At 42.7% G+C, this 10,731-nt stretch overlaps 1 protein-coding gene across 3 annotated transcripts in view; it reads left to right on the forward strand.

Annotated features, from left to right (window-relative positions):
* The first annotated feature begins 166 nt into the window (after positions 1-166).
* zbtb40 (zinc finger and BTB domain containing 40) overlaps positions 167-10,731 on the forward strand; it is a 10,727-nt gene continuing 162 nt past the window's right edge. Inside the window, exons 1-19 of one of the 3 annotated variants that reach the window (XM_053483561.1) lie at positions 179-256; positions 888-1,070; positions 1,206-1,672; positions 2,150-2,271; positions 2,482-2,677; positions 2,834-2,985; positions 3,816-3,951; positions 4,068-4,204; positions 5,665-5,848; positions 6,037-6,152; positions 6,678-6,867; positions 6,989-7,333; positions 7,536-7,742; positions 8,935-9,099; positions 9,216-9,430; positions 9,569-9,728; positions 9,804-9,848; positions 9,984-10,213; positions 10,658-10,731. The exon at positions 10,658-10,731 is cut by the window's right edge and continues 162 nt beyond it. In XM_053483561.1, the coding sequence (XP_053339536.1) occupies positions 1,210-1,672; positions 2,150-2,271; positions 2,482-2,677; positions 2,834-2,985; positions 3,816-3,951; positions 4,068-4,204; positions 5,665-5,848; positions 6,037-6,152; positions 6,678-6,867; positions 6,989-7,333; positions 7,536-7,742; positions 8,935-9,099; positions 9,216-9,430; positions 9,569-9,728; positions 9,804-9,848; positions 9,984-10,213; positions 10,658-10,731 (3,137 nt within the window). In that variant the 5' untranslated portion in view covers positions 179-256; positions 888-1,070; positions 1,206-1,209. Of the gene's footprint in view, positions 257-887; positions 1,071-1,205; positions 1,673-2,149; positions 2,272-2,481; positions 2,678-2,833; positions 2,986-3,815; positions 3,952-4,067; positions 4,205-5,664; positions 5,849-6,036; positions 6,153-6,677; positions 6,868-6,988; positions 7,334-7,535; positions 7,743-8,934; positions 9,100-9,215; positions 9,431-9,568; positions 9,729-9,803; positions 9,849-9,983; positions 10,214-10,657 lie in introns of all 3 variants that reach the window. The other 2 variants (XM_053483563.1, XM_053483562.1) reach the window with 2 other exon arrangements.

Genomic DNA, 10,731 nt, shown 5'->3' on the forward strand with positions numbered 1-10,731 from the left:
TTTCATTTTCTATTGCATTTCTTTTTTTTTTTTTTATATATTTATTTCTTATAAATAAGCTTTTACTTTTAAGGTCACTGCATATCCTACTGTGTATGTGACAAATACAATTTGAATTTGTAGCTTCCCCCGTCCTTGCACTCGCGCATGCGCATTGTCGCGTCCACGCCGAGTCGCCATTTTTATTTCCAGGAGAAAATGTTGTCCTTCTCTGGAGTTTAAATAAAGACCTGGATTATTTGAATTACTCTTAAAGGTAATGCGGAAGTGAGTGAGTGAGTGAGTGTGTGTGTGTGTTCAGGTCTATGTGCGAAAAAAGAAAGCAAAAAACAAACAAACAAAAAGTAATAAAGCAAATTGTACATTTTTTTGGCTTGTTTTAGCAAACGCTAACACTCAGTGCAGACTTGCTAAACGAGCTAGCATGGTTAGCAGCTAGTCATAGTGATTAAGTTCCAGTGTTTGTGCTTCAGTTCCCCTTTCTAATGAAGTTTACATTCACACTATTCATTATTGATTCATGTCCTGACTATTAAATGACATTTCCAGAGCTATTGCTGGCTTATCAATGAACCCTATTCAGCAGGAATCTTTTATTCTTGTATTATCTAAATGGTTAATGTTAATATGTGTTTAGATTTTTTTTATTTATTTTTTAAAAAGGACTGAATTCTTTTCTGGTTTGTTTTAACTCTAAAGCTCAGCCTGGTATTCACCCTGCTCACACACACAAAAAAAGTGTTACTGCGTAAGACTAAATGGCTTGAAAGAGGTACAGCCAGTCATAATGTTGGTTCAGATCAGAGTTAATTATTTTATGGATTACAGAAAGCCTTCTGGTTATTGTTGTGCCCATATGGTGAAAGGGTCCGTCTGTGTGCCACCAGATACACCCAAGTCTGGAGTTACCTTACGGGGTCGTTTTGCCATCTCGACACCCGCTTATATCTGAGCATTTGGGGGTGAAAGACCTTGGTCCAACACTGGCATCTGGTGGCGCCAGGGCGCGAACCGGGGACCTCCTGATCAGCAGTCCAAGCCACCCTGCTCAATATATTATAATGTCACTGGTAATAGTCCAATAAACCCATTTTTAATACCTTATACATTCCCAGTCTCACCATGCTGCTCTGTATCCAAATGCACAACATTTAATAACTGATGTACACACTGCTGTACCCACTCTCACTTTCTTACCTGTGCAGGTGCATGATGGAGCTCCTGAACTACAGTCGACAGCTCATGCAACAGCTTCAGACATTGCGAAAAGACTCCCAGTTCTGCGACTGCACCATCCTGGTCGGGGACGCATCCTATCCGGCGCACAAAGTGGTCCTGGCCGCTTCCAGCCTGCTCTTCAAGTCTCTTCTTGAGTCTTCAGACAGCATCTCTATTGACACGACTGTGGTCACGCCGCAGGAGTTCTCCTCCCTGCTGGATACGGCCTACCTGGGCAGACTGGTGCCGGGCAAACACGACCTCGCACGTGTCATCGCCGCTGCAGACAGCCTGCAGATGTTCGACGTGGCTGTGTGCTGCAAGAACATCCTGGACGAGCTTGTGAAGCGGTGTGAACCAGATGCTGAAGGTGTAAACGAGTTTTGTCAAAGAAGGCAACATGATTCTTTTGACAAAGTGACGAGTCCGGGAAACTGTGTGGAGTCTCAAAATGGTGATTTAAAAAAATTAATAAATATATATATATATTTTAGGTATACTTTAGGTTGGTTGTGCAGTAAAGGGCTGCTGGCTCACAGCTCCAGGATTCCAGGTTTGACTCTGAGCTCAGGTTGCTCTCCAGGTTCTGTAGTTTACTTACTTCATTCAAAATGTGCTAAATAAATTGGTTATGCTAAAGTGAGAATAAGCATGTGAATGATACTTTGACGTCCTGTCAAGTGTCTTTCTTCACCTCACGCCAAGTGATCTTGGGATAGACATCAAACCCACATGGACTCTGATGTAGATAAAGATGCTATTCATTAAGCACAATTTAGATACTGTATTAATTATTATAAATATCACTGATGATGCTTTGTTTAAAAGCAATCGGGTTTAGCTGTAATGATCTAAAATCAAAACTTCTTTTTTTTAACCGAAATCTCAGGTGACTATCAGTAACTTGTGGTTTGTATCATGGTTTGATCAGGAGATGGTGCTGTGGAGTTGCTTATTCACAAACAGGACGTTCTCATGAGGACCCTGCAGAACATCCAGCCTTGGATTAACATTCTTCGCACCTGGGGTACACTGTCAAGTCAGCAACAACATGTGAGCATTGCAGACATGATTATGCTTCTCGGTCATCCTATTTCTATTCCATATCTTGTGTCAGTAAAGACAGATTCATAATAACACACCTGGTTATTATCACTCCCAGCCTGAATAGTGATGAATTTAGCGAATTGGGTGATTTTTGTCATTCAATTGCACGTTTATATTGTAAGTGCAGTCCTTTAATCTTTAGCATTTCTTGTGCAGATGTTGCTGGAGTGTTTTGAAGGAGATCCAGGTGTGGATGCTGTTTACCAGCGCCTCTTGGACCAGGTAAAGAATGGACACGGCACGCTGTCAGTCCACACTGTTGTTATGAAGTTGGAGCAAATTAACAGCTTAAAGCCTGATTCAGAGTCAGCAGGGATGGAAGAAAAGAAGGAGACAGGACCTGAACTCAAAGGTAAACTACTGAATACCTAGTACCACACCACAGCACTATCAAGGTCTTATTTCTAATAGGTCAAAAGGTCCTGAGTGATGTTTTTCTACAACAGCAGCTTTGACAGAAGTGTCTTATTTTTTTTACAGTAGTTGCAAACCTTTCTTACTCTTTCAGTCACAGAGGGATCTGTTGTGGAGGTTGCCAGATCTTCTGGATATCAGCGTGACCTGGTTTCAGAGCTGAGTGTTTACCTCACAGGTGTGGAGAACATCTCGGAACTGCTCGCTCGGACAGCAGACAGATGCAAGATCGAAGACGTGAAGCAGGTATGCAGGAGTTGGTTTAGTGTAATTCAGAAATCCCACAATCTGCTGCAGGGGTTTTGCATCCATGCAATCAGTAGTGTAAGGTATGTTGAGTACCCATAATGCACTTACTGTGGGTAGAAAGGTATTTAGGACACAAGCTCTGGCAGTTTAATTTACTCTAATCACCTTTGTTTTTGATGCATTTACTACTTTTTGTCCAGTTTTCTCAAAGTAAGACATATCCAGGGGATCGACAATTTTTGAAACTTTGTGAGGAATTCCTAATTAATACTTAAAATGATTTATTATTGAGCTTTTACACTGTTTGGTACAGGGGCAATGAAGTGCAAAATAAAAAAACAAGGTCAAAAAGAAAATAAAAAAAAAATTAAACAAAATAGCAAAACTGAAAACAACATAACGAATTTGATAACAAAACCAAAATCTTACAATCCTGTATATTTTGAGTGACAGATGTCTCGTCCAATCAGCAATAAGAATTTCATTTACAATTTGTATTCAGTACTGTTATTTTGTGTTGAATTTATTTTATTTTCGGTTTTGTTGTTTTGTTTTTGGTTTTGTTATTTTGTTTCCGGTTATGTTATTTCGTGTTTAAATTAGTTATTTTGTTTTAGGTCCTGTTATTTTGTTTTGCACTTCTTGGCCAGCATAGTTTGTCAATCCTACCTTTCTCACATGATTTGAATGGGTTTAATCCAAACCCACATGAGACTTCAGCAGTTCTTTAATGCTAGATTATATACTGTTAATATATGTAATATATAAATATTTGGAAATAGTTTCCTAATAAGATCATAATTCCCTGGATGAATTTAATGTTGTAGATTCTTCTGGAGTGCAGTAGAGAGCAGGATGATGGACCGGTGCTGAGGAAGCTGCTGAGCATGCTCACCGACAGAGGAGTAGACGAAACATCTGTACTGCTGCTGCTAAAGGAGGCGGATATTTGTCTTACTCCAGGTGTCCTATAAAGATCAAATAGTTTGGGAAATATTTTACACATACTGTATATAAAGACACACAAACACAGAGCTGTTAGTCTTTGATTCGTTTTTATTGTACGTGACTCTTGTCAGGTAAGAGGAAGGATGAGCACGTTGCCGTGTCGCTGTTGAGAACGTTCCAGGACAGACTGAGCGCACTGAACCTCGGGGAGTTGCTCATCAGGCGGAGTTTGGAGGAAGGGCCTGGCATCTCGTCTGACCAGAGAGAGGTAACACACACATCATACACTTCACGAGTTAAAGATAAAGTAGTTTTTAGCAACACTCGCTTTCTTAAGCATTTCTAGCAGGTGCTGTGATTTTACAGAGCAAGAGAATGTAATGTAGTGTATATTAGGTCTGCACGATTTGATGCTCCACTTATGATTTGTACGAAATAAGAACAGTGTGCTGTGATGTTTTTTTGTTTTTTTTTGGTCTGAGGGTGTACCTGGTGCCGAAAAACCACATAAACAGGAAAAACATAAACAGAAGCTTTTGGGTATCTGCTGACATAATTTGGAGCGGTACTCTAAAGAAGGTGAGAGAATCATTACTGGTGACGAGACACGGATTAATCACTACGAGTCTGAGAGGAAACGGCAGAGTATGGAATGGAAACATTTCCTTAATCACCGACCGAGAAAAAGTTTAAAAGTCAACCATCAGCTGGAAAATTCATCACCACTTACAGTTTTCTGGGATTCTCAAGGGCCAGAAGTATTGGAACATTATCAGAAAAAAGGTTCAACAATCAACCGTGCTTGTTACTGTTACAGTGAGAATTTTTGAAGAGATAAATCCCTGAACTTCAGATTAAATACAGTTGACTGATATCCAAGGGCGTTGCACATCCATACACTTCTGCACACACTGTTGACGCTCTGCTAAAACTTGGTTAAAGTATCCTTCCTATATTCCTGATCTCACTTTATCTGACGTTCGTCTGGTTCTGGTCCCCTGAAAGCAGCCCTATGAGGACAAAGATTTTTTTCTAATGAAGAAGTGAAGACAGCGGTGCATTCGTGGCTCACAGCACAAAATAAAACATTTTTACATTTTTTATTTTTTGGGATTTTTTCCCCAATTTCCTCCCTAATTTTGTCGAGTCCAATTCCTCCCCATCACTAGGGGGCTCCCACATTAAGACTACTACTACCACTCAATTAGGAGGGCCGAAGCATGAACTATGTGACGCCATCCGATCGCATCATTTTGAACTGCATGCTCACGCCCCGGTACGGTATAACACACTCGGAGGACAGCGCTATCCGCTCCTTCCGCTTGCATGGGCTCACAGAAGCCCCTGATTGGCTGTAGAGCCGTAATTAATGTGGGAGCACCAAGTACCTTTCACCCCTTCCCTCTGAGAGAGCTCCGCCAATCAGCTCTCTGTAGACCTCCGGCTGCGAGAGGTCACAGCATCACCCGGGAACCGAACTCCGGATGTTAGGGGGAGCACTTTACCACTTTTTGTTATTAGTTTGACAAAGTGTATTTAAAAGAAAGGAAATTCAGTCGGTAAATTATGTATTTGACTTTTATAAAAGTAAAAATCAATTCTACAGCCAGAGAGCGGATCATTTTTTATTCACCCCTGATACTATTGTATTCACTGACATAATTTTAGCGACAAAATGAAACACTGTTGATCGCTAGCTATTTTAGTGAATTGTGTGTGCGTCTGTAGGTTCTGCAGATAGCGGCTGACGGTAAAATAGAGAAGCTGCTCAGAGCTGCTCTGGAAGGAGATACGCTTCAGCCTCTGACGGTATGGAGGCTCCTGTTCTGGGCCGCGACTCACAGCCCAGAGCTCCAACTCATCACACAGGAAATCCGGTCAAAACCAGACGCTCAGGAGCTCATACACATGGGTATATGGTTTAAGAATTAGATCAAGACAAACAGACTTACTATGCATGTGTTTTAGTACTTGGTACTCTTACTTTGTCTAAATGTAACACATCGAAATCCCTTCTGAGCTCTCGTACCCCTTCCAGGAGTCTTTCTGCAGCTCTGCATTGTGTTTTCACATTTTTTCTCCTTCTCTCTCTCTTTCTAGTTGCCCGAGTGGATGCCTTGTTCAAGCACAAAAAGCTCATTCTGGAAACAATCAATGAAATCCCTGACCTGGAAAGAGCTGCAGGCGATGTGGAGGGCGATAAAGACGTCACTGAGGTGAGCGTGTGTGAAATGCGCTACTAATCGAACAGATTAGTCTCTGGTTTTCTTTAGATGTGTCTCGACAGCCAAGAATCCGAAGGCGAACAAGCACACAAGCACAAACACAAAAAACAAACAAAAAAAAGCACTCGTGATACATTTATCACACCCTGCAAAGAGTTCTTTCCAAAAACTGCAACAGGACGGCATTTAAGGTCAAAAACTATTTTAAAAAAGCACAACGTTGGAATAGTTTCTTTTCTGTATCAGTTTCACAGTGTTTTTAGAGTCCAGTTTTATTATAGTAGCTACAAATTATGGAAATATATGATAGGATATGATGATAATTTTCTCATAGCAGCACATCCTGAAGTGGTCTATTTCTTTTATATCACAGCAGTTTGTCATTACCAACCTTTTTTTTAAAACAATATATATATATATATATATATATATATATATACGTGTATCTGAGAAACATATCCAAGGGATGATGTCAGACTCTGATCTGTTACATATGCATTGTGTTTTGACTCCTAGCAAAATCAATTGTGTCAGTTCCTGCAGAGCTGCCGTGGTGTTGACGGACAAGCGGAGTCTATGGAGCAGGTTATGGACCGAGTACTGAGCAGAGAGACGCGGTACGTCCGGCCACTTTGTCTCCTCTTGTGCATGAGCCAGGAGAGCTTCCCTGACCTATCCGTCCTCATCAAGGAGCTCAGCCATGTTGGTAAGGCTTTATAATGTCGGCTGTGACATTATATACATATATATTGTAATATACGTCCAACCCAATAGTTCAATAACCTAATTTTTTTTTAATCATTGAAATGATTGTACCTTTTACACAGAAGTGGATCCCGATGAAGAGGCTGCAGTGTCGGAGAAAGAAGAAGAGGAAGAGGAGAAGGATGAAGAACGCACACACAGGAGGAGGAAGGGCGTCATCGTGTCCTACAGCTGCCCGTGGTGCAACAAGTCTTTCGACTTCAAGTGTCGTCTGCTGAAGCACAAGAAGCAGTGCGCGCTCTGTCCGGAGAGAGCGCAGTGCTGCGGCGAGTGCTCCGTCGTCTTCCCGTCGGTCACCGCCCTGCAGCAGCACCGAGCCGAGGCTCACGACGGCCCTCCTGCTAAGAGGAAGAAAGTAGAGCCGGTGACATGTGAGCTCTGTGGAAAGGTTTTTAAACACCCTTCTGGTGAGGATACACACACTCGCGGGGGAAAGAAAGTGCATTGTCTACTCTATATTTTATTTTACTGATTTGACTGTTAAAGCAACTTCGCTCACATTGTTAGGTATTAGAATAACCTGGTGTATTGGTTATATTATAAAAGCACTGATTTGAATCAGCAGATTCGCTATCTGGTTGTCTTTTAAAGTTAGCTGTTGTGTTGCAGGTCTGTTGTACCACAGGCGCACAGAGCATTTGGAGGAAAGGCCCTACGCGTGCGAGGAATGTGGCTCCAAGTTCGCCGCCAACTCGTCCCTGAAGAACCACATGCGGCTGCACACGGGAGAGAAACCGTACTGCTGCAAACACTGTGACATGAGCTTCGCCGTGGCCGCCGCACTGTCCTACCATACCAAGAAGAAACACTCGGAGGGTGAGACACGGCTTATACATGGCAAATACTCAAACTGCTGCGCTGCAAATATAACAAAACCGCTATGTTACCTGTCTTCTCTTATGTCTCATCTATCTGTCTTTACCTGTCTTCTCCCATGTTTCTTCTACCTCTCTCTGTCTGTCTGTTCCCTTGTCTCTTCTACCTGCCTTTACTTGTCTCCCCCCATGTCTCATCTACCTGTCTTTACTTGTCTCCTCCCATGTCTCATCTACCTGTCTTCTCCCATGTCTCATCTACCTGTCTTTACCTGTCTTCTCTCATGTCTCATCTACCTGTCTCCTCCCATGTCTCTTCTACCTGTATTCACTTGTCTCCTCCCATGTCTCATCTACCTGTCTTCTCCCATGTCTCATCTACCTGTCTTTACCTGTCTTCTCTCATGTCTCATCTACCTGTCTTTACCTGTCTCCTCCCATGTCTCTTCTACCACTCATCTACCTGTCTTTACCTGTCTTCTCTCATGTCTCATTTATCTGTCTTTACCTGTCTCCTCCCATGTCTCTTCTACCACCAGTCTTTACTTGTCTCCTCCCATGTCTCATCTACCTGTCTTTACCTGTCTTCTCCTGTGTATGTTCTACTTGTCTTTACCTGCCTCCTCCCATGTCTCTTCTACCTGTTTTTATTTGTTTCCTCCCATTTCTTGTCTACCTGCCTCCTCCTATGCCTCTTTTGCCTGTCTTTATTCTTTTTTCCCTTGTCTCTCTTACCTGCCTTTATTTGTCTCCTCCCATGTCTGTTATACCTGTCTTTACCTGTATCCTCCCATGACTGTTCTACCCGTCTTTACCTGTCTTTTTAATGTCCTCTCAACCTTTCTTTACCTTTCTCCTACCATGTCTCCTCTACCTGTCTCTACCTGTCTCCTCCAATGTTTATTCTACGGGCCTTTACCTGAGTTTTTCCATGTCTCCTCAACCTATCTTTACCTGTCTTATCTCAGGGCTCTTTCATCTGTCTCTTCTTATGTCTCCTTTACCCGCATTTACCTGTCTCCTTCAGTGTCTCATCTACCTGTCTTAACCTGTCTCCTCCCATGTTTCTTCTACCTTGTCTCTTCCCCTCTTACTTGCCTCCTTTACTCATCTCTTCCAACGTGTCCTCTGTTCCCATTGTATATACCTGGCTTATGCCTTGACCAGCGTTTTCATGTGTCTACCTGTCTCAGGTAAGATGTACTCGTGTCAGTACTGCTCGGCAACGTTTGCACAGTCTATCGAGCTGACGCGGCACGTGCGCACACACACGGGAGACAAACCGTACGTGTGTAGGGAGTGTGGGAAAGGCTTCAAACAGGCCAACGGGCTCTCAATGCACCTGCAGACCTTTCACAGTGAGGGCACACACACACACACACACTCTCTCTAACACACACACACACACAACTACTACTGTACAGCAATGATTTTTGGCTAAACACACCACCAAAACTGATTCAAAACCCGTTAGATATCTCGGACCCGCATGACTGTCAGAAGTGTCGCGTGAGCTTCAGTTGCCTGGAGAAGCTCCGTGAGCACATTCAGGAGGTTCACCCTAAAGAGCTGCACCAGTGTCCCGAGTGCAACAAGATCCTGAACACCGCGGCTCAGCTGGAAAAACACATGAGTGTCCATGACGGCAGCAAACCCTACAGCTGCCAGAGCTGCCGCAAATCCTACCAGGTGAGAAAATCTCACACTTGGTGAGCGCTAGCAAAGCATGACGTTAAGATCACTTCGTCAAGACATTTGCACTGGTTAGGCTGTATTGAATATAACGCATTGAGGTGTTTTTGTGCATCTTTGCACTGTGTATATCAGACTCTCTCAGGGCTGTGGTATCACAATCGCACCACACACCCGGACGCGGCGACAACGGAGGGCGGCCGCTCGGTTTCACACCTTCTGCGCTGTAAGATCTGCAACAAGACCTTCTGCAACAGGAGCAGCTTGTTCAAACACAACATCACCAAACACCCTGGTGAGACTGGACCAATTCAGTTTCATGCATACCACTTTAAACCAGTTTTTTTTAATTATGATTATTATTTTTAAGAAACCCGTGCTGTGACTGATGAAGATGAAAAGGACGCACAGGCAGGTAAATATTAAACAGATACCAGATGATCGCCTTTTTTATTATATATATATTTTTTTATGTGAATCGTGTTACCCGTAATGCTATTGTACCTGACCACGCTATCCAAGCATCTCGTAAAATGTTTGCTCCTGCCAGATGCCCCTGCGTGGAGGTGTGTGTACTGTCCTAGTGCTCTGAGTAGCGAGCAGGAGCTACAGCAGCACGTGTCGAGCGAGCACGTCAACCTGCAAGGCTCGGTGTTCGCCTGCGCTGTCTGCTCGCTGTCCTTCCTCTCGGATGCAGAATTCCAGCAGCACTTCCTCAGCAACCACGTGCAGCTTCTCCAGGAGGAGGGGCTACAGGGGCATGTCTCCACCCCTCAAATGGTGACTCCTCCCACCAGCACAGGACAGGTTTATGATGGTGTACAATCATACAAAGTTTTTAATTGCTGAAATATAAATAGAAAAAAAAATCACACGTTGAACATCTTAACTTTGATAGCAGATGTAGGGTTTTATAAATAGAGCTTAAAAATTATAAGAGCTTAAGCTATTATAATAATAATAATTTTCAGGGAGGACATTTCGAAATATATGTTATTTTGCTTAAGGAGACAAGTTGTCAGGAAATATGATTAGAAATCTTGCACCAAAGACAAGCAGATACTGCATGTCATGAACATTTTAACCCTATTTAATTTAATTCAGCTTTATTCAGAATTTCTTTTAACAATAGACAGCTTTACAGAATCAAAAGACAATATTATTTTATGAAAAATAAAATTTTTATTATATTTTTTATTATACCAAGTTTCCTCTGTCGGTCAGGTGATCCAGACAGAAGACGGCTCAGCTGAAGGGGCGGCACAGATCGTCAGGCTTGACCAATCACAGCTGGCCGG

The sequence above is a fragment of the Clarias gariepinus genome, chromosome 23 (assembly GCF_024256425.1).
Source record: "Clarias gariepinus isolate MV-2021 ecotype Netherlands chromosome 23, CGAR_prim_01v2, whole genome shotgun sequence".
NCBI classification, from domain to species: Eukaryota; Metazoa; Chordata; class Actinopteri; order Siluriformes; family Clariidae; genus Clarias; species Clarias gariepinus.